Source organism: Eschscholzia californica, unplaced genomic scaffold, assembly GCF_041429995.1.
Source record: "Eschscholzia californica isolate CP2 unplaced genomic scaffold, dmEscCali1.0.p SCAF_2, whole genome shotgun sequence".
NCBI lineage: Eukaryota > Viridiplantae > Streptophyta > Magnoliopsida > Ranunculales > Papaveraceae > Eschscholzia > Eschscholzia californica.
The window spans coordinates 51029983-51053013 of record NW_028238309.1 but is presented as its reverse complement, the minus strand read 5'-3'; the positions used below and the strand labels follow the sequence as shown (position 1 = coordinate 51053013).

General features: G+C 35.8%; 5 protein-coding genes across 8 annotated transcripts; 3 read left to right on the top strand and 2 right to left on the bottom strand.

Moving 5' to 3' along the window:
• Positions 1–251: 251 nt before the first annotated feature.
• LOC147558770 (uncharacterized) lies at positions 252–3500 on the top strand. Its single transcript, XM_086659108.1, has 7 exons — positions 252–769; positions 1165–1374; positions 1473–1640; positions 2256–2417; positions 2550–2666; positions 2744–2851; positions 3003–3500. Exons 1-7 carry the CDS (start codon positions 422–424, stop codon positions 3498–3500), a joined length of 1611 nt encoding a protein of 536 aa, XP_086515234.1. The 5' UTR covers positions 252–421.
• On the top strand, positions 3401–10866 carry LOC147558768 (4-hydroxybenzoate polyprenyltransferase, mitochondrial-like). 2 transcript variants are annotated; one of them, XM_086660505.1, is made up of 9 exons: positions 3401–3786; positions 4436–4571; positions 4848–4969; positions 5352–5421; positions 5522–5671; positions 5861–5996; positions 6077–6173; positions 6378–6494; positions 10628–10866. In XM_086660505.1, the coding sequence occupies exons 1-8, from the start codon at positions 3782–3784 to the stop codon at positions 6445–6447; spliced, it is 786 nt and encodes a 261-aa protein (XP_086516631.1). In that variant the 5' UTR covers positions 3401–3781; the 3' UTR covers positions 6448–6494; positions 10628–10866. The 2 variants fall into 2 exon arrangements, with proteins under 2 accessions (XP_086516631.1, XP_086516630.1); XM_086660504.1 differs by having other exon boundaries at positions 10304–10866.
• On the bottom strand, positions 6833–10096 carry LOC147558769 (F-box protein At1g52495-like). 3 transcript variants are annotated; one of them, XM_086660503.1, is made up of 4 exons: positions 9817–10096; positions 8512–8571; positions 7014–7996; positions 6833–6944 (listed from the first exon to the last, which is right to left on the bottom strand). In XM_086660503.1, exons 2-3 carry the CDS (start codon positions 8558–8560, stop codon positions 7038–7040), a joined length of 1008 nt encoding a protein of 335 aa, XP_086516629.1. In that variant the 5' UTR covers positions 8561–8571; positions 9817–10096; the 3' UTR covers positions 6833–6944; positions 7014–7037. The 3 variants fall into 3 exon arrangements, with proteins under 3 accessions (XP_086516629.1, XP_086516627.1, XP_086516628.1); XM_086660501.1 differs by having other exon boundaries at positions 6833–7996; positions 9778–10018; XM_086660502.1 differs by lacking the exon at positions 9817–10096 and adding an exon at positions 8746–8863 and having other exon boundaries at positions 6833–7996.
• Positions 10867–15550: 4684 nt separating the features above from the next.
• On the top strand, positions 15551–19679 carry LOC147558767 (uncharacterized). Its single transcript, XM_086660446.1, has 7 exons — positions 15551–16611; positions 17007–17216; positions 17315–17482; positions 18100–18261; positions 18394–18510; positions 18588–18695; positions 18847–19679. The coding sequence occupies exons 1-7, from the start codon at positions 16264–16266 to the stop codon at positions 19300–19302; spliced, it is 1569 nt and encodes a 522-aa protein (XP_086516572.1). The 5' UTR covers positions 15551–16263; the 3' UTR covers positions 19303–19679.
• A 2007-nt stretch (positions 19680–21686) lies between these two features.
• Positions 21687–22835, bottom strand: LOC147558766 (uncharacterized). Its single transcript, XM_086659107.1, has one exon. The coding sequence runs from the start codon at positions 22833–22835 to the stop codon at positions 21687–21689; it is 1149 nt and encodes a 382-aa protein (XP_086515233.1).
• Between the last annotated feature and the right edge of the window lie 196 nt (positions 22836–23031).

The following is a 23031-nucleotide window of genomic DNA, read 5'->3' as shown; positions in this document are numbered from 1 at the left end:
TGGTCAGCCGCCACCGACCCCCTATGAGACGAATAAGTGAGAGGTAAAGTAACACGTTCGGTAAGAAGGGTGAAAGGGAAATAAAAGTAAATTGTTGAAGTTGTTTGACGGAAAAAACCATAAAAAAAAAAGCCACATCACTAGGTAGTCAACTTTAGGTTTATTTTCAAAAAGGAAAAACTTTAGGAGGCTTATTTGGCGAGTTGGTCATCTTTAAGGATTAAAATAGAATTAATTGAAAATTAAAGCAAGAAACCCTAGAATCAGAACGCCTAAATTGTTTCTACCTCAATAACAGTCCGCAACCGTCTCATCTCATCTCCAGTCTCCCATCCTACGTCGGCAAGTCCTAAAAAGGTCAAAAGCGCTCTGGTCTAGGGTTTAATTTAAGGTTAGGGTTTGTGTTCTTCGTCATTGAAGAATGATGAAGAGAGAAAAGATGAAAGGGAAGGTGGAAGAAGATGATGAAAATGATATGAAAAAATCTGTAATTTTATTGACTAGTAGTGATGATGAAGAAGCTAACGGGGATCTGTCTCTGGAAATTGTGGAAAAAGCTAGAGCGAGAGAGAATAAGAGAAAACGAGGTGAAGATAAAGTGATTAGTCTTTCTTCATCATCTTCAGATGATGTAGAAGTAGTTGCAGATCTAAGCAATGGCGGAATTGATGTAACCGCGAGTATACCAGAGTTGCCGAAGAAGAAGAATAGGAAGAAGAAGAAAGATAAGAATATTAGTAAACAAGAGAAACAAATAAAGGAGAATACTGTGAGTATATTCATCTTTTCCTGTTTTTCTGATAATGATTTCATACTTGATTCATCAATCTTAAGTTTATATCTAGTTAAATTAGAAAACTTTAGCGTCTTCAATCATTGATTGGCAATTTTTGTATTTTTCTAGGTTATCTATCAATCCAATTAACATGCTTAATAAGGTTTTTGATGCCCTTTAACAAACGCTTTGTGAATATTTATATTCCACCTGATTCAATTTGATTATCATTGGATTACAATAATTTCGATATCAGAATTTTGTCTTGTGGTTTAAGTTGATTGCGTCATCTGTTTAGTTGCTCTTTTGTTTGAGGTTATTTGATGTTGTTGTAATTAGGGATTGGGGATTACTAATTTTAGATAGTCGATATTTTTTCGTTGCTGTAGTTTAGATTTGTGGATGAAGAGAAGGCGTTAGAAGTTAAATTCGTGGAAACAAATCCAGCCGGTATAGGCGGTACGGAAGTAGTGAAAAGAGCCAAGCCCATGGACACAGAAGCAGTTGGTGTCGTAGCTGCCGAAGTCGTGGAAGGAGCTAAACCCATGGAAACAGAAGGTGCTGAGATAGTGGACAATGTTGTCTTGCGGAAACTTCTCGTGAGTGAACCAGTCGAACTTTGGATGATATGTTGAGTTGAATATACAAATAGCTTATTATTATGCTTATCTTTTTATACTCTTTTTTGGGCATTTAGAGAGGACCTAGGTATTTTGATCCTCCAAGTAACAATTGGAGTTCGTGTAATTCGTGCTTTAACTGCGGGGAAGAAGGTCATATGGCAGCTAACTGCACAGCCAAGAAGCGCAAGAAACCATGTTTTGTGTGTGGGAGTTTCGAGCATGGTGCCCGTCACTGCAAGCAGGTACGGTCTTTTTTGTTCGCAAATCTCCCGGATGAATTATCTAATGGACTAGTCTTTCTGTTCTCAATATAGTGTTGATAACTTGCTACCTAGTAGTTAAAAGGAATTTTTTTAAAAGTTTTGAATCTTTTGATTAGTCAAAGCTCTCACTGCTTGTGTCAAATGGATATAGACTATGGAGGACCATGCTTTAAAAAATTTTATAGTCAAGGAACTCATCCTTTTAATGGAAGTCGATAACTTTTGAAGTGTAAAGTTTGCGATGAATCTACCATCAATATTTAAGTCGGTTTTGGCTTTTAAGAAACACTTAGCAATAGAAATTATTCCGATACATTTTGTTATCATAACTTGATAGGTAGATCTTTTATGCATGTATAATGTGTCTAATTTATTAATTATTATGAACCTGGATTTCGTAAGGGATATCGACACTTGTTTATTTCATTATTGTTGGTCATTCTGTTGAACTTGATCTTATTTCATGCGTCCAAAATTTTATACCCTTTATTACTCGAAGAATTTGTTGTTTTCATGGAAAATGGGGTTCTTGACTTTGATCACATTGGTGATGATTATTAATTTTCTTTATTTTTCTTCGTGATTTCTCTGTAGGGACTAGATTGCTACATCTGCAAAAAGACTGGTCATCGTGCCAGAAACTGCCCTGACAAAAACCTAGGAGGCTCACAGATTTCTACTATCTGTCTAAGATGCGGAGATTCTGGACATAACATGTTCTCGTGCACTAGCGACTACGACCCTAGTGATCTCAAGGTTTAAACTTTCTCAACACTATTTGTGGTTAATTTGTATTCCATTTTCTGATTTATCTTTTAATGAGGCACAACCATTTAATTTTCAATTTACTGAATTGTTTTTTGCCCCTTGTTATCTTTTCTTGAACAGGAGATACAATGTTATATTTGCCATAGGTTTGGCCATCTTTGTTGTGTTGACTTCATCGATACTGGTCGAAGAGAAGTTACTTGTTACAACTGTGGTCAGTCTGGTCATACTGGTTTGGTGAGTCTTATTTATGTTCCTTAACCAACTCCTCATGAATTCACCACTCTGTTCTCATTGAATGCCTGTAAATATAGGGTTGTGCAAAACAACGTGGCGAAACAAGTGAACCATCGACACCTACTTTGTGCTACAAATGTGGCGGGGAAGGACATTTTGCCAGAGGATGCACAAAATATTCCAAGGTCCAACTCCATACATTTACATGATTTGCCTATATTTCTTTTTTTTTTGAAAGTTTGAATGAATATAAGTTACCTATATTTCTTAATACGACTATTTTTTCATCCATCCATTTTATATAGTTTGTAATTTGGTTAACCTAAACTTTTGCAGCCTAATTGGAGGAAGGGTGAATTCTCAACTCCGGTTCAGCATTTCCCAAGAGGAGGTAGAGATGACTATGGTGTTCAGTCCTTACCTCATGATATCAAAAAACCTCACAAAAAGAAACGAATCCCATATGACGAAGGACTCGAAACTTTCACTCCAGTAAAACCAAAACACAGAGGTGGCTGGATACCTGACGATCACGAAGAGTTTCCAAACTGGAAGTACAAAGAAAACGGTTGGAGATCTCCAGCAACACCAGCCCAAAAGATTCATAAAAATTCCAATTTCAAGAAGGGGTATCCGATTTCAAATTCACGATCTCCTTCGAAAAAGGCAAAGTTTAGCCCTGTAAGTCCAAATTCTTATGGTTCAGCAAAATCTTACCATCATCATCAATATTCTGCATCTCCAATCATTTCTTTTCAAATTCGCCATATTAAAACCCTCAAACGTCTTCCATCAATATCCAACCAATCCCAAAATCAGACAGACCATATTTGATATACCCAAATACCGTCAAATTGCCAACTTTGAAATTCATCTGGTAAAGTATTTTAATTGCAGCTCAAATTTAGTACCCTTCGCAAGGATTTCCACATCTACTGGTTCAGTCAGCTAAGGGTACAAAAGATAGTGGTAACCAACATCACGATGATGACAAGGAATTGAAAAAGGATCATTTATCGTGGATTGATCTGTATCTTCGTAACTCCATTCGTCCATATGCTCATCTAGCTCGATTGGATAAGCCAATAGGCACATGGTTACTTGCTTGGCCATGTATGTGGTAAGGTTCTAACTTCAAAATTGGTGATGCTTATCAGTTCTTTTGATATTTTTCTTCTGTTTGAAACAAATTGATTTAGTTTGTAAAGAAAAATTAGTATCCTTTCATATCTCAAATGCTTATTGATATTATTTTAAATTTATACTTTGCTTTCCCCCTTCTGTTATTTTAGTTTTTTTTTGTTTATTTGGGTCGGCGATGTGTTCTCTTTGCAACATAGATAACACGTGGTTTCAGAACTTCTAACCTTATCAAGATTTGGTTGTAGATTAACAGCCAATTGGGTTCCTCAATACACTTTAGAGTTCCCAAGACTTTAGTTTCTTTAACGGGCATAATTGAGGAAGGGTTAGAAGTTCTGGACCAGTTATACCTTGGATCGTCCTACTCTATATATGCCGCTTACAAGGGTTTTATTTAACCCCTTGTGAGTTCTGATACTTCTTCAATGTCTACACTCCAATTTTATTCTTGACTTCTTATTCAGACATCCCTATTTTAGGTTTGCAGACCCATGTCTTTTTTTTGTAACTAATAGCTCTACTACTTGTCCAGTAAAAGTAATGCCGTTGTGCCTGAAGTTGCTTACGAGCAAGGGAAATCATGACTAAATAGTGGTTCTCCACTTATTATTTGTCCACTGTAATAGGTCAATTACGTTGGCAGCATCACCTGAAAACCTTCCTGATTTTAAGATGCTGGCGCTGTTTGGCTGCAGGTCATTGCTTTTACGAGGTGCTGGATGTACAGTAAATGACCTTCTTGATCGTGATATCGACATAAAGGTATAACTCAAATCCATTTGCTTTCTTGGCTTATAGAATCTTATCTTTTGGTTTAATGAAATTGAAAATCTGATATTGTTGGTTTAAACACAACTGCTTTTAAGATGATACATGTGAACACCATATCACATTGGTATCTATCTTCTTTCTGTTTTCATGTCAATAAAAGAATGTTGTTCTTAATTTCCTTTTATTCTATAATGAAAGAGGCTATTTTTTAGGGCAGATTTCGTTGTTCTTCGCATGATTGTGTGAAAAAATCTTTTAGTACTTCAGGTGGATCGCACAAAGTCTAGACCAGTAGCAAGTGGCTTACTGACACCATTTCAAGGTATCAGCTTTCTTGGTCTTCAACTTCTTTTGGGCCTTGGGATTCTTCTTCAGCTAAATAATTATAGGTGCGGGATACTTTCTGTTAAAACATGGTACCTTTTGGGGACAAGGTGTTCCTTTTTTTCTTTTCTCGAAGTTATACATCCACTTCTTTGTTCCTTGTTTATGTGAAAAGTGTAACCACTACCAAATCCTCTAACTCTCCCACTTAACCGGATTTAGATTGCCTGGCTTAGCTGATTCGAATTTAACATGGTCTAACTAATCCAACCACCGGTAAATATTAGTAGAAAGTATTTAAAGACATTCATTAAGCGTATATGCAGGATGAGTTATATTATTTTAGTTTTGCGTGTTAATTTCTTCAAATCAATCTTTTCTTTATTGAAGAATCTCATCAATCAAACATTAGTTGCAATAATATTTTAAAATGAAGTCTTAAAACAGCCCTGTTCTTGGGGCATCATCATTGCTACTAGTCTTTTCCTATCCCCTCATGAAGAGATTTACATTCTGGGTAATGACTTCTCTTGCGGTAGTCTTTCTCATATGAAAAGTTTCCTTTGGCGAGTTTTACCAATATCTGTTATTCTGTTTTCATGCTGCACTTACTGCAGCCTCAAGCATTTCTAGGTTTGACTTTTAATTGGGGAACTTTATTAGGATGGACGGGAGTTAAAGGAAGCTTAGATCCGGTTATAGTCCTCCCACTGTCTATATCTGGAGTTTGTTGGACTCTTGTGTACGATACTATTTATGCTCACCAGGTACTTACCATTCGCATAAGAAAGCTCAACCTTATCAATTTTATCAGCACATCTTATTCGTAAAAGAACCTCTGAGAAGTGAAGTTCTTTTATTTCATCAAAGTGTCTTGGAGTAGAAAAGATCCCATTTGAAGATTTTAGACATTAAATTTCCACTGAAACCATAATACATTGATTAGGACAATGCAGGATAAAGAAGATGACTTGAAAGTAGGGGTTAAATCTACTGCTTTGAGGTTCGGTGATCTGACAAAGAACTGGGTTTCTTGTTTCGGAGTTACATGTATTAGCAGTCTAAGTCTTTGTGGATATAATGCAGACATTGGTTTTACTCTTTTGTGTTTCCATATGTTTCTCAATCGGAGTTTATCCATTCGCCTTATATATACTCTTTCCATTGGACAGCATGGCCATTTTATGCATCGTTGGTAGCTGCTTCTGGTCAATTAGCATGGCAGATTTGGACAGTTGATTTATCAAGTCGAGAAGATTGTAATAGGAAGTAAGTAATCGTCTAAATAAATTATATGATGGTATGCACTACCACAGTTGAACCTTCGCTCAATAACTGCAAATTCTCCTATCCGAGAGTAAATTCTGCAAATTTTTTTGCAGTTCATCTATGTTCTATATCTGGTATTAATTTCAATATCTCCGATTTAAAAATGAGCAAACCAACCTATATCAAATCCCTCTTTGGTTGCAGATTTGTGTCGAACAAGTGGTTTGGAGCAATCGTCTTCAGTGGGATATTGTTTGGAAGACTTGCATCATAAAAATGGAATAATCACTTGGGCCACAATGTTCTCTCACTTAACAGGCGGTGGCTTGGTTGATGCTACTCCGATAAATGATTTATGGATGAACAGGCAACCTCCTTCCAGTCCACTAGATATTATCTCAACCGATGCAGTTCGTGAACCACGAAGAACTCCACATTGCATCTTTCAATTCTTTTATCTTCTCTACTATATTCTTATTTTCATTTTTCAGCCCAATGTTATGTTCGAATAGCATACTCCTTAAGAAAATTTGGTGTTCATGAGGCTTTGGGGTGAGAACATTTTCGAGGTTGCCACCAAGAAGTGGACCAGTAAGAACACTGGCCCACCAAGCACTGAACTTCTGGAAATTTAGGTACCTATGGACTACAGAACAATATAAAAAAATTGAACTTCTTGAAATTTAGTTCACTACAAAATTAATATAGGAAACATGATTGTTTTAAGTACGTCTAATAGTATAAATAGCAGATAAGATAAAAAGAAGGCAACTTAATTTCTCACATAAATCAACTTATAAATAGCAGATAAGATAAAAAGAATGGAACTTAATTTTGTACATAGAGTGAAGACAGATCCGTCTGCTATGGTGTTGTTGTATTGTGATTGTTAAGGGGCAAAAGGCTCTCCGAGAAAGTAGTAAAAACGCTACCATAACATAGATGCGGAACTGAGGAAGGGATTCCACTTACATCAAACTCTGTCCAACTATCCTTCTTCCAATTGTAACAGTAAATAGACACACATTTCTTGTATCTTTCGCGACAATCCTCAAAGTCAATGGAGGATGTTAAAGTTATCTTGTCATCTGATCCGACGAAAGTACGAAACTTAATCGTCAGATTCTTCCCCAAATCAAAAGGCAATGTGAAACTGCTCACTTCCTTCCACATTTTGTTACATGATCTAGTTGACGTTTTATTGATCTCCTCCTCCTTGTAATCATTTTCATAACTATACAGCTTGAATACATCATTCTTCATTCTAATTACCATAGCTATACGCCCATAAACTTCCAATAAATCAACATGCCCATCATGAGGAAGATAATACGCGTCGTGAATCCGAGGGTGATCAAGGATGAAATCAGAGAGTGTGATTGCTCTAAACTTCTCACTTCCTACATCAAATGCAACTATGCATGCAGGAGGAGTATTACTCCCTGACCGCCAAAACATAAGATGCTCAGTGGTCCAATAAATAACACCATTCACATAAACAGATTCATTAGTTAGTTTGTACGGTGGGACCTCTTCGATCTTTCGCCATATATTATTACCGTCAATACCTTGGGGCCCACCTATGGTGAAAACCTCGCAAATAGGATAAGTATCACGGTCCAACCTAGAAAATACCATGTTCCACACACAGACCAATTTGTGTTCATTAGTGACAGGATCGAAACCAAATCCACAGTTCACAGACCTATTCCTATATTTCTCCTTATAGTAAGGAATCCCACGCTTGTCTTTGGCAAACAATTTTGACTCAAACCTTGGTGATACTTCTCCAGTACTAATGTTGCATAGACGAAAAGCATATCCTATATGTAAGTCAATGATACAGATCAAACCGTTACAGGTTTTGAAATCATATAGTAAGAGGCCGAGTCTCTCAGCCTTGGTGTGTCAACAACTACTTTTGTTGAAATCATATTGTAAGAGGACGAGCCTATCAGCCTTGGTGTGTCAACAACTACTTTTGTAGTGTTTTTGTCGTTGTTGTTGTCATCTTCAACCGACACTAGATCAGCCGTGATATAGAACTCTCGGTAAGGCCAACAGCCTATTTTAGTCAATGTTGCATCTGTTTTTACTTCCTCGTTTGACATTGGTACGGGAACAAAAATAAGCATACGGGTAGTAGGGCGTGTTTTGGAACGGGTAAGGTGTAAATCAATAAATTGTCGATCTTGTCGAATTGACGAACACCATTGCTTACAAACACTCTTAAAACGGATAAGGGATTTCACTGGGAGTCTGGTTAGTATCTCAAATACAAACCAATCACCATTAACAACACTACAACTAGTTCTACTTCTAGTACCAATATCCATACCTCTGTTGCTTTTCTTCTTCTTTCCCATCTCGTTGTTGCATTTATTCATCCTCCCACCACCTGAATCATTAATTAAATAAGATACAAGAAATCATGAAGAAAAACCATTGATTTAACTAAAAGAGATAAGAAATCCAGGAAGTGGGTAGGGAGATTAATAATAGTTCAAAACTAACAATTCACAGAGTTAAACTAGTAATCACAGAGTCAAACTAAGAATAACAATTGAATTACCTTCTTCTTTGAATGGACAAATTAGAGAGAGAAAGAGCTAGGGTTTGGTGATCGGCAGCTCTCCTTATTGGCACCGTTGCCACAAGAAGGTTTTTAGCCAAACCCTTTAAAACCTCACCTGTCTTATTTAACGGTTAAGATTTAAACTTTAGCACTGATAACTAGGGGCAAGGCCGCAAGGATACAGGGGTTGAGAGCATCTCCAAGCCTAGGACCTCTATATTGGCAATTTGGCACAATTTCTATATTCTTACTCCTTAATATTATATATTTTTAGGATATTGTTAATATAATATTTACCAAATTTTCCTATTTCAAAGCTAGCTATCACGAGAGTATCAACAACTACTTGTTAATATAATATTTACCAAATATAATATAATATTTACCAAATTTTCCTATTTCAAAGAAAATATATAATATTGAGGTATTAATAGCTAGCTTTGTTATTCTATTAGTTTTATATCTATAATTTATTATTTTTATTTATTATAACTTCTAAAATTTACCAAATATAATATAATATTTACTAGATATAATATATTTACCAAATATAATAAATAAAAATAATATACTTAATATTTACCAATTAAGGCAAATCTTTCCGCAAGTTGGAAATTTTGCAGCTTTTAATCAGCACTGTATTGTGAAGAACTAATTTGAGCCTATTTCAGACCAATTTCACCTATTTAAGACAAATTAGGCCAAAATTAAAAAAAAAAAATCACCAACATTGGGGGAGATTTTAGCCAAATTGAGCCTATTTCACTAAAATCAGGGCAAATTTGAACATGTTTCAGAATAAATTAAACATTTGGAGCAAAATCAGTATAATTAACATATGTAATTACAACAATTTTAGAAACTACCAAAATCCTCACATTAGAAACTAGGAAAAGTTACAAGTTTTGGTTTGTAAGGAGAAAGATACACAGTTAACCTGGTTCAACTTCTCCCAAACTCATCACATTTGCACATTTTAGGGCAAAATCAGATTAATTTCATTTTCAGCAAAGAGAAAGAGGTACGTACGAGAGATAGAAAGATGTCTAATCTTTGAACCTTGCTCACCTCGATACAATGAAGCCCTAGTTGGTGACGATTTCTGGCCAAACCTTCCCAAAAACCAAGCTTCAAAACCCCCCAATAACCCTGCCTGAACTCGATTTGATGATAGGTAGAAGTGAAGTGCTTTTGGAACAGAAGAACCCTAGCTGAAATCGGATTTTTGACCAAAAAACGAGTTGAAATTCCTATACAAATTAGAGCTGATGCCTTGGAACGAAGAACTCGGGGTAAACCCTAGCTTTTAGTCGAGATGATTCTGAATTTCTGATGAGAGAAAGTGGCCTCTTTTTTTTTTTTTTTGTTTTATAAATTGCCTTATCCGAAATTATTCAAACTTGACGGACTGAACTAAAAATTCGTTTCAAAACCCATGAACACAATGTTCCATGTCAGCCAACTCACCCGCCTGGAGTTCCAGCTATGCCACCTTGGAGCGCCAACTCACCCGACCCGGATTTTGCCGGAATCCCGTCCCGGCATAGCATATTAGCATCATTCCTGTTGTTTCTTTCTCCACCATGGTTCTATTAGATTTTCTTTCTTAAGTTGTCTCCGTTAGTATTCTTTCATTTTTTATTTTCAAAAATCATAGTCTGCCCGAAATGGCGGGCCGAAATTGGCCGAAATCTGACCTGGCCGGCCACCTCGGACAAAGTTGTTTATGCGGCAAAATTTTGATAGTCTGCCCGACTTGACCTGGCCGGCCGAAATTGTGTCTGAAAACCGTATGTAGCTCCATTTATCTCTAATTTAACTAAAAATGTTTATGCTCCATCCTCCTGTTGTATTACCATCTTCATTGTATCATTTTCAGGGATTCATATGATGGGATGCAACTTTTGGTGTTGGGTGGACCAATTGCCGATGTGTCTGTTATCATATTGGAATTTGGAAAATACAACTTCAAGAATGGCAGTGATGAGGTTGAAGATGAAGAACAAAAACAAATATGTTTAGTGTTATGTATTATGTAGTTGTACTAAATATTGGTGAATATGGGTCTATATATACTTATTTGACAGGCATTTGCTAAATCCAAGTGTTCTTTTCAAATCTCTCTATAAATTGTTATGTCTTCTTTAGTCACTAACTCACTCCATTCCCCACTCATTTAGTATCTTATTTCACTTATATCATACCATGTAACATGTCTGATGACATAAACAAAGTTCAGTTATGGCAGAGTCTCGGTAAAAATTGAACCAACCACACCTATACAATAGCCTCGAAGCCTTAAATAAGTTTTTCAGGACTCCTGAAGTTTTACTATCTCAAAGTCTCGAGTAAAAACGATGATCACACATGAACTCTATGAACCCTTTAAGATTATTTGATATATATCTGTATAGATGTAAGCTTATACCAAAAATTTACTGTTACAAATTTTTAAATATGATTATTGGTGTAGAGATGCATCGGATTCTAAGAAAGATTAAACTTTCATTAGTTGTTAAAATCCTGATAAAGAAATATTTAATTAATACAATAATTCATATCAATACAAAACTAAGGTGGCGAACTGAACTTGTTGAATACTTGAATTTATATAATAAAATAGAAGGGAAAAAGATGACTGGGACAAACATCTTTTTTTAATAAAGGATATTGTCTAGAAGCCTTTATCAAAATTTAAAATATAGTCGTTCGTAGAAATAAAGTTACCTATTTAAAAAAACAATAATCTTTTCCTTCTTAGAAATAAAATAACTAATTTAAGAAAAAAAGGAACAAAAAAAGTTCAATGGTTAAAAAAAGAAATTAAAATCTCTCTCTCTCTCTCTCAATAAAATAATAACTAATTTAAGAGAAAAGAAACAAAAAAATAATACAAAAAAATAATAACTAATAAAAATCTCTCTCTCTCAATAAAATATATATAACAATAAATTTCGTAACATTTGATTGATACAAGTGTCTGTGCCCTAGGCCAGGGGATACACCCTAGTCTCCTTACAAGCTACCTTCCGTTGCCAAGCAATCCTCTGGACATATAGTCCTTATTTGCCTTACAAGCTATAGAGGGATACTATGGCTCTTGAATGTGATGCACTGTTAACATAGAAATTTGTTCTTCTCACCTTTCTCAAAATTGATTTATAGTGTATATTAGCAAAAATTTGGCAGCATTTTGCTTCATTGTTCAAGTACCACATCTTGTACATCAACATACAAGTCTAAGAAAACATTTTGACAATTCGGATGCTAAATAGACCAAACAGTAACATATTGGTTTAAAGTGAAACAAAAAATTGGCAACATTTTACTTCATTATTCGAGTACCATATAATGTGCATCAACATATAAGCAATCAAATCCAAAAAAAGAACATTCAGACAAGTTTTATAACATGTTCAAACAAACCATTAAGACACGCAAGTTTGTAAAATTATTCTAACAAATTAAAACCCATCATCTTCATGCAAATTTTCAGCCATCAATTGAGTAGTTGTAGTTGTAGCATAACCATGCACTCCGCTATATTCACCCGGTGGAAATCCCAGACGAATAGGGCTTCTCTTCGTTAGACGAAGAGGAGTCTGGAGCTGGGGTTTTCCCCAGATCCAGACAATTTCCGGCGAAGGTATCCTTCACCGGAATAGAGAAAGGAGAAAGAGAAGATGAGAGAGAAAGGAGAAAGAGAAGATGAGAGAGAAAGGAGGAAGAAGAGAAAGGAGAAAGAAGAGAGAGAAAGGAGGAAGAAGAGAGAGAAAGAAACTTTTTATTTTTTTTAATAAGGTTGCCGGCCGGAATTTTTTATTCCGGCCGGCAACATTCCGCCGGAGAAGAAGGGTGAGGTGGAGAGGAGGTGGTGTGATGGAGGAGAGATTAGATGAGGTGGACAAACAAAAAAAATATATATAAAAAATATATAATTACAGAAATGTCATCGGGGTAGAATTGGGAGGTTGGATAAAATTTGGGACAAAATAGGAAATTTTTGGGACCAAAACGAACTGCCGGACACTTATGGGAGCCAAAACGGCGAGTTGGTCACAAATCGGGAGCCAAAACGGAATTAACCCTTTTCTAAAAGTAGGAAGAGTTAGGTTTAACTGTACAAAAGTTAAGGACTCTTTGGAAATATCTAGAGTCAATGAGTTTGCCCCAGAAATTATCTTATTTGTCCTCAAGTTCCAATATAACTTATTGGGAAGTTTTATAAGGCCTCCCCAATTTTGTTAAAAGGCCTCCCCATGAACCATTTTACTTGCTAAATTATCACTGAGGGGAGGCCTTTTAACAAAAATGAGGGGGCCCTATAAAATCTCCCTAACTTATTTGGCTGAGCCAAACTGTCCCAAGTCCCAGCCGATATTTCTGAAACAAACTCCACCAATATGTTAGGTTCGCGAATTGGAGACCAATTCTTGGAGTATATCTTGTTAAATGAGTTCCCCACCCCCCTCACTAAAAATCCCTTTGGTGGAAGCAACGGTGTTTTTGGTGTTTCAAAGAATATAAAAGATAGCCATTTGATATACAGGGGAACAACCACAAATGATTTGATCAAATCACCTTTGTCATTCTGAGAGAAAAATTTACTCTTCTAGTGACAAAGTTTGATGTTGTTCTAAAAGAGGTAAAAGTGCTTAAATAAATTATTTCCCTTTGAACATATTTTCTTCTACGAGTGTTAAAACTAAAGAAAGTATGTCGTTATTCGAAAAGTTAAGCAATTGACCCAATACTGATCCAAACTATTTCGAAAGTCCAATAAAGTAATGAACATAAGGTAAGTCTAACTTCAAGAACATGAAGCATTCATCAACTAAAAACAAATTAGAAATAATAGGTGACGAGGAAGATAATTTGAAACCTTGCAATAAAGTATCTTATTGAGCTTTCATAAGGGTTTTGTCGACATGTAACTGAAAAGTAGTTGAGAATTAGAGCATCTCTAATGCAAAACTAAAAAAGAAAAACTCTAATTGGCCTGTGTCAAGTATCAATTGAGATTTTCTTTCCTATGTGGTCAAATTGAGTGTCTTTAATTTAATTCCTTCTCTAATGCAACACTCAAAGAAACTCTAATAGTTACACATGTCAAACATACATTTAATAGGAGAAAGTGTTTAAAAAAGAAAAAATTTCTATTGGTATAAATATTAAATTTGATGACTAAGACACTGAAGACTCTCAAAAGAGATCTCAAAAATAGAGTATTTTATTGAGACATCTCAAAATTAATGCTTCCACATCATTTTAAGATCTCAATTGAGTTTTCTATTGGAGAAGTTTTTTTCTACAAAAAACTCTAAAGTCCTAGGTGGCACTTAAAATTTTAAGATTGATTCTTGCATTGGAGATGCTCTTAGAGGACCAAAACTCATACTGCCAACCACGACATCTCAAAAGTGGTTACCGCTAGGCTAGTCCAATCCAATCAATGCCCAATGATAAAAGTTCTTCCCTTTTTTACTTGTATTGTCAAAATTACTTCCCTCCCTATCCTATTTTTTTTCTTGTATCTAATAAGGTATCACTAGCAGAACAATGACCACCAATTTATCATAATTTTTTTTATATTATTTTTCATCTCTTTTCTTTCCACTAACACCGCCACTGCCCGACCACCATTAGCATCTCTCTCTAACTATGTCTCTCTCTTCTTCTTCTTCTTCTCTCATCATCCCCTCCCCTTTGGCGAAATAATGAAATGAGAGCAAGACGAAAAAGAAAAAAAAGGGGAAAAAAAGAGATAAAAACTTTTTTGTATTTGAGATGAAAGACAAATGGGCAAAGAAGAAGAAGAGGATGATGAGGGGAGAAAGTGGAGAGATGATGGTGGTCAGCGAGACGAGAGGAAAATAAAGATCTGTTTTTTCTCATTACAGGTTGGCCAGTTGTAACCAACCCTTTATGAGATGAACAAGTGAGAGAAAAAGTAACATTTTTGTGAAGAAGGGTGAAAAGGAAATAAAAGTAAATTGTTGAAGTTGTCTTATGAAAAAGTCCGTAAAAAGCCATGTCACTTAGGGGTGAGTAACAGTCGTTTTTTTTTCAGTTGTAGAGAAAAAGTAACATTTTCGCGAAGAAAGGTAAAACGGAAATAAAAATAAATTGCTGAAGTTGTCTTACGGAAAAGTCCGTAAAAATGTCGCTTAAGGGTGAGGAACGGTCGGTTTTTTTCGATTTTGGCTCCAACCAAAATCGAACCAATAAGTGGCGGTTTGACTAAATCGCCAACCGAAGCCAAACTAATCATTATGTCGACCGACATGGTTCAACCCAGTTCTGTTCAACTCGATTGATCGGTTTAACCAAAGACAATTTAGACAAAATGCTAAAACAATGTTGTTCATTTCGTTGCATAAGGATTAAACTCCTTATTCTGATTCTTCACAATGTTCACAATGAATATACGGAGAATACAAATTGAAAATCCATCATACTTTTCCACCATTACAAACAATAAAAATTAAAAATCCATCATATTGTTATAAGGGATGTGGCTGCCCATAAAATCATTGGTTATGCAAGGGGCTTGGGTGCCTTTAATATACCTTTTCTTATCCAAACTTATATCTATGGAAGCCCACCATTTCTATAATACCACCTAGATGTGGTGTAATCTTATGGTAGCTCTATATGAGAAGTGTCATTGCATGTGAGCTCCATATGAAAAGTGTCATCTTGTTGATGACAACACACCATGCAAGTGACAACACATTGGGTTATGTGTCACCTTCCTACTACTTCTCCCACCCTATAAATAGATGTATATGGTATAGTGTTTGTATGAAATTGGTAAAAGATGGAAAAAGTTTGGAAAAAATTCTTCTAATGAAGTTTTGTTCAAGTTCATCACTTTGGTTTAATATAGCTCATTACCTCTATCTCTTTCTCTTCCTTTACTTTCATTAAGTTGCATGCAAATATCGATACACATTGAAGCAAATAGACCGATAATTTACAACACATATTGCATATTCAGAATTATTACTAAAATTTAGTATTTCTTACTCTCTACTCCATGTACATAATATTTTATTTTGATAAAGCCCTTAGAGTTCGGTTTATTCGACTTGTGAGGTTTTTAGAAATTCAAGTCGAAGCCAAACCAAATCGGTTTCGGTTGTACGATTTTGCGGTCGAGCCCAGTTGAACAATGATTTGTTCGGCCCAAAAACCGATCAGTCCGGTTCATCTTGGTTTGGTTCGGCCGATTTGTTGGATTTTGCTCACCCCTAATTTCACTAACTAATCAACTTTAGGAGGCTTACTTGGCGAGTTGGTCATCTTTTAAGGGTTAAAATAGAATTAATTGAAAATCAAAGCAAGAAACCCTAGAATCAGAACGCCTAAACTGTTTCCTCCTCAATAACAGCCCGCAACCTTCCCTTCTCATCTTCAGTCTCCCGTCCTACGTCGGCAAGTCCCAAAAGGTCAAAAGCGCTCTGGTCTAGGGTCTAATTTAAGGTTAGGGTTTGTGTTCTTCGTCGTTGGAGAATGACGAAGAGAGAAAAGATGAAAGGGAAGGTGGAAGAAGATGATGAAAATGATATGAAAAAATCTGTAATTTTATTGACTAGTAGTGATGATGAAGAAGCTAACGGGGATCTGTCTCTGGAAATTGTGGAAAAAGCTAGAGCGAGAGAGAATAAGAGAAAACGAGGTGAAGATAAAGTGATTAGTCTTTCTTCATCATCTTCAGATGATGTAGAAGTAGTTGCAGATCTAAGCAATGGCGGAATTGATGTAACCGCGAGTATACCAGAGTTGCCGAAGAAGAAGAATAGGAAGAAGAAGAAAGATAAGAATATTAGTAAACAAGAGAAACAAATAAAGGAGAATACTGTGAGTATATTCATCTTTTCCTGTTTTTCTGATAATGATTTCATACTTGATTCATCAATCTTAAGTTTATATCTAGTTAAATTAGAAAACTTTAGCGTCTTCAATCATTGATTGGCAATTTTTGTATTTTTCTAGGTTATCTATCAATCCAATTAACATGCTTAATAAGGTTTTTGATGCCCTTTAACAAACGCTTTGTGAATATTTATATTCCACCTGATTCAATTTGATTATCATTGGATTACAATAATTTCGATATCAGAATTTTGTCTTGTGGTTTAAGTTGATTGCGTCATCTGTTTAGTTGCTCTTTTGTTTGAGGTTATTTGATGTTGTTGTAATTAGGGATTGGGGATTACTAATTTTAGATAGTCGATATTTTTTCGTTGCTGTAGTTTAGATTTGTGGATGAAGAGAAGGCGTTAGAAGTTAAATTCGTGGAAACAAATCCAGCCGGTATAGGCGGTACGGAAGTAGTGAAAAGAGCCAAGCCCATGGACACAGAAGCAGTTGGTGTCGTAGCTGCCGAAGTCGTGGAAGGAGCTAAACCCATGGAAACAGAAGGTGCTGAGATAGTGGACAATGTTGTCTTGCGGAAACTTCTCGTGAGTGAACCAGTCGAACTTTGGATGATATGTTGAGTTGAATATACAAATAGCTTATTATTATGCTTATCTTTTTATACTCTTTTTTGGGCATTTAGAGAGGACCTAGGTATTTTGATCCTCCAAGTAACAATTGGAGTTCGTGTAATTCGTGCTTTAACTGCGGGGAAGAAGGTCATATGGCAGCTAACTGCACAGCCAAGAAGCGCAAGAAACCATGTTTTGTGTGTGGGAGTTTCGAGCATGGTGCCCGTCACTGCAAGCAGGTACGGTCTTTTTTGTTCGCAAATCTCCCGGGATGAATTATCTAATGGACTAGTCTTTCTGTTCTCAATATAGTGTTGATAACTTGCTACCTAGTAGTTAAAAGGAATTTTTTTAAAAGTTTTGAATCTTTTGATTAGTCAAAGCTCTCACTTGCTTGTGTCAAATGGATATAGACAATGGAGGACCATGCTTTAAACAATTTTACAGTCAAGAAACTCATCCTTTTAATGGAAGTCGATAACTTTTGAAGTGTAAAGTTTGCGATGAATCTACCATCAATATTTAAGTCGGTTTTGGCTTTTAAGAAACACTTAGCAATAGAAATTATTCCGATACGTTTTGTTATCATAACTTGATAGGTAGATCTTTTATGCATGTATGATGTGTCTAATTTATTAATTATTATGAACCTGGATTTCGTAAGGGATATCGACACTTGTTTATTTCATTATTGTTGGTCATTCTGTTGAACTTGATCTTATTTCATGCGTCAAAAATTTTATACCCTTTATTACTCGAAGAATTTGTTGTTTTCATGGAAAATGGGGTTCTTGACTTTGATCACATTGGTGATGATTATTAATTTTCTTTATTTTTCTTCGTGATTTCTCTGTAGGGACTAGATTGCTACATCTGCAAAAAGACTGGTCATCGTGCCAGAAACTGCCCTGACAAAAACCTAGGAGGCTCACAGATTTCTACTATCTGTCTAAGATGCGGAGATTCTGGACATAACATGTTCTCGTGCACTAGCGACTACGACCCTAGTGATCTCAAGGTTTAAACTTTCTCAACACTATTTGTGGTTAATTTGTATTCCATTTTCTGATTTATCTTTTAATGAGGCACAACCATTTAATTTTCAATTTACTGAATTGTTTTTTGCCCCTTGTTATATTTTCTTGAACAGGAGATACAATGTTATATTTGCCATAGGTTTGGCCATCTTTGTTGTGTTGACTTCATCGATACTGGTCGAAGAGAAGTTACTTGTTACAACTGTGGTCAGTCTGGTCATACTGGTTTGGTGAGTCTTATTTATGTTCCTTAACCAACTCCTCATGAATTCACCACTCTGTTCTCATTGAATGCCTGTAAATATAGGGTTGTGCAAAACAACGTGGCGAAACAAGTGAACCATCGACACCTACTTTGTGCTACAAATGTGGCGGGGAAGGACATTTTGCCAGAGGATGCACAAAATATTCCAAGGTCCAACTCCATACATTTACATGATTTGCCTATATTTCTTTTTTTTTTGAAAGTTTGAATGAATATAAGTTGCCCATATTTCTTAATACGACTATTTTTTCATCCATCCATTTTATATAGTTTGTAATTTGGTTAACCTAAACTTTTGCAGCCTAATTGGAGGAAGGGTGAATTCTCAACTCCGGTTCAGCATTTCCCAAGAGGAGGTAGAGATGACTATGGTGTTCAGTCCTTACCTCATGATATCAAAAAACCTCACAAAAAGAAACGAATCCCATATGACGAAGGACTCGAAACTTTCACTCCAGTAAAACCTAAACACAGAGGTGGCTGGATACCTGACGATCACGAAGAGTTTCCAAACTGGAAGTACAAAGAAAATGGTTGGAGATCTCCAGCAACACCAGCCCAAAAGATTCATAAAAATTCCAATTTCAAGAAGGGGTATCCGATTTCAAATTCACGATCTCCTTCGAAAAAGGCAAAGTTTAGCCCTGTAAGTCCAAATTCTTATGGTTCAGCAAAATCTTACCATCATCATCAATATTCTGCTTCAAGGTTTAGCAACTCCAGTAGTAGCAGGGGTAGGAGAAATTATGATTGGTAGAAATATCTATTGCCATGTTTAACCAGTAAGTTATAAGGCTGCACAAAATGGCCTTTAAAAGGCAAGTACTTTCGACAAACTACAAAAATATGAACCAAAACTTGTAGCCGCAAAAAGAAATCAAACGATTTGGTGCTTCTCGTGGAGTTCATTGTACCAGTTGTAACGTTGTAAGTATCTCTGCTTTTTCGTTCAACTATAACTTAAATTTATTTTCAATTAGTTTATGATTTCGCATTTGCTGTTGTTAGCATCTGGAAGAGTGACATGAATCTGTTCTTGTTTTTTTTGAAGTTCTTTGTTATTTCTTGTTTCAAAATTTTTACAGAAGCAAAAATATAATGTTAAGAGAGCAGAATGGAAGAAGCTCTGTTTCATTTTCTTCTGTTATTTTCCGACGTTTGTTGGCTGTTTGGATCTTAATATTTTTCTTGGTAGAAGCAAGACTATCAAAAGTTATGCAAGTTGTTTGTTGAAAGTACTTGCTCAAAGTTATACCAACTTCAGGCAAAGCCGAAGGCTATATATCCAAATGAGTATGTGGAATAAATGCCAATACTATTAGTTTTCTCGGTCTAATGGGACTTGAATAGTTAGATATATGGAGTTGGTTGGGCTTGAAACAAGTAGGCTGTCGAGCTAATGATATAGCAAACTTGAGATGACGGAGGTTGGCTGCCCAAATATATTAGTGAACGCTTTGCCTGTCTGAAAGCGAAAAATAAGAAATGCTGCAGATATTTTCTGCAAAACAAGAAGGAAAAAAATGAAAATGCCCCTTAATAGGAGATCAAACCATCTCCTTTCAGTGACGCGTTCTTCATGTGCTGAAGCAGACAATATTGCTAGTAACCTAGAAATTTTGTTTGCAAGTCTATTACACATTATCAGCACACCAGTCCTGGCTCCTGCAGTGTTGTAGTTTTGGGAGATTTTGTGTATTGACACATTTCAGAGTAGCCTTGATGAGATTTTGTGTGTTGACACATTTTAGAGCAGCCTTGATGAACAAAAATTGCCAGTAGCATGAAAGACTGGTCCACAAACCTAAAAAGTAGATATATTTAGCAAAATTCTGCCCAGATTTTTTTTTGTTAACGGATTCTGGGCAAAAGTTTTTTTTTTGTTAACAGATTCTGGGCAGAAGTTTTTTTTTTGTTGTTGAAAGAAGTTGGGTTCAGTTTTCTTTAGCTGCTTCACTTTTGTTTTGTTTATTTTTTCCTTTTTTATAAAATTTCCCAAAATGTTTGTTTAAATATTCTTCTATAACATTCGTTACAATGCAAGGGCATTTTTATTTTGATTCACATGCGTGATTCGCACAACTTACATTTAAATAAAATTAACATTTTCCTCCACGTGGTGTAAATCAAAAGTTCTAAAAGAAATGGGTGGTGTAGTCGTGATATGTCAAAGTAATGGGTCAAGGTCAAAATCTAGATAAGGTATTTTTGTGTTGATGTAATGGTGTAGTCCAAATTGACTCATCTCTGTAGAAAAAATAGATTTCTATAATTTCTATTTAATCATAATACTCATTATAACTTTTTATATCAGGAAAAATCCACTTTTGAAAATTAATTTCCAAAATTCTTTTTCTTCTTTTTTTTAGATTTTTTTTCGATTGATTTCGAACATACTATCTGTTTCGCAATATACACATTATTTAGTATTAATTACGTATATTTCTACAATACGTTTAATATAGTTAAATTATGTCTAGACGTCAAAGTTACGATATTTTTTTGTTTATTGATTATTGTTTTTTTTCATAAATAACGTGTTATTTATTGTTAAGGTTTTATACTTTATTTCATTTTTGTATTTGTGTCATACAAATTACGTATCAAAAATGTTTCTTCTAAAAAAGAAAAAGACTAAACTACAGTCCGTGAACTACAAAAAAAGGGCTGATTTGGTTAGGTGAGGGACCTATTCTTTTAGAAACCGTTAAAGCCAAACCCAACCAACTAGGTTCAATTGTGACTACATTATGATGTGTACATACGTACCAATATTATTTATATATGCATACCTTTCTATTGTATAGGGTCGTGAACACCACAATCCTTTTCCCATTTTCATATTTGCATCATTACAACAGGCACCACTCTCATTTTTTTCACCATTCTTCTCTCTGTCTCACAGTATCCACTTTTAATTAATGTGAGAAATCCCTAAATCTACAAACTATTCCAATTGCTAGTGAGAGAAAATGAAATTCAAAGACGAAACGAACCATTGAAGCATTTGTTTTTTTTTTTCTTTTTTTTTTTTGGAAAAACACTTAATCATACACCAAAGTGTTACAACAGTACACCCACATCACAAACACGATGAGGGGTAAAGGTACATAACAACATAACGTTAACTAAAGGGCTAAATTAGCAGTCTACCCAATTCAGGGGGGGTGAACTGCCAGAAGCTAAATCGTGCGCCAATGAGTTGAATTCACGTGGACAGTAGGCGAGAGTAAGCTTCAGCTGACGCATGCGAGTTCTGAGATCATTAATATCATCCATCAAGCGCCACGGAATGGATGGTTCGACGGCCGAGATTAACTCTAGTAAAACCCTAGAGTCGCCTTCGATGATATAAATCAAATCCCTCCTCTCCTCTGCCATTTCGACCGCCGACCGAAATCCTAACATCTCGCTGTGTAATGGCGATATCGGCGGGAACAAATCTGTGCGAACGTCTTGTATTCTCCCATTCTCGTCTCTTGCTACTGCTGCGCATGCAGCTCTACTCTCCTTGAAGGAGCCATCGAAGTTAATTTTGATGCAACCCATCGGTGGAGGACACCATCTCTCTGTATTTGGAAGAGCATTAGTGGAAACCAAGTTGAAGGTTAGAGAAGCATACCTTAGATCTTCGCATGTCTGCCACCAGCATCTATTTAGATTCGGAATCTTGTTTCGAAAGATAAGTTCGTTTCTAGCTTTCCACCAGTTCCAAATTAAAGTTGTGATTTTATACCATCTGTCTTCTCTTTGATTCGAAGATCCAAGTATCCTCTTGAGTCGGTCTATTGGATCAATACTTGTATGTGTTTGGTTATCTTCTCCGGCCAGACTCAAAAGTTGTTTGAACTTTGGACAGGAACCAAAGAGATGTTCTAAAGATTCTGTTTCATTAAGCTCACACAACCGACATGATTGAGGTATGGAATCTATCCTTCTCCCTATGTTGCTAAGGTTTGCTAATCCGTCATGTATAAGTTTCCAAATGAATATTTGTGTGTTTGGGTTCATCTTCTTCATCTTCCAAAACTGCTTCCATGGGAAATTTTGTGCTTTTTCACTTAGATTTGGTGGTTCTTTGATCTCTGTATAATACGACTTTGGTGAGAATTTTCCATTTTCTGGTTTGAGAAGGAGAGCTCCTAAATACTTTGCCTGGTCCGTCATGATTGGTGCTTTGAGTTGGTTGATGAATTGATGCTGGATTGTCCCTGGTACTCCTCGGCTGAAAAGTAGAGAAGACTTTTCGAAGTTCACCTTTTGCCCCGAGAAAGCTTCATATTGCGCCATAAACTGTAAAATGTAATCTAGATTTGTGGTATTAGCATTACCAAAGACAATCAAGTCGTCCGCAAATAATAAATGTGTAATGCTCGGACATGCTTGATTGATCTTATACCCCGTTGAAGCATTTGTTGGTCTCAATTCACATGATTTATTTTCGATTTAAAGTAGTTTTATGATCATGTCGGGCAGAAAATAGAAG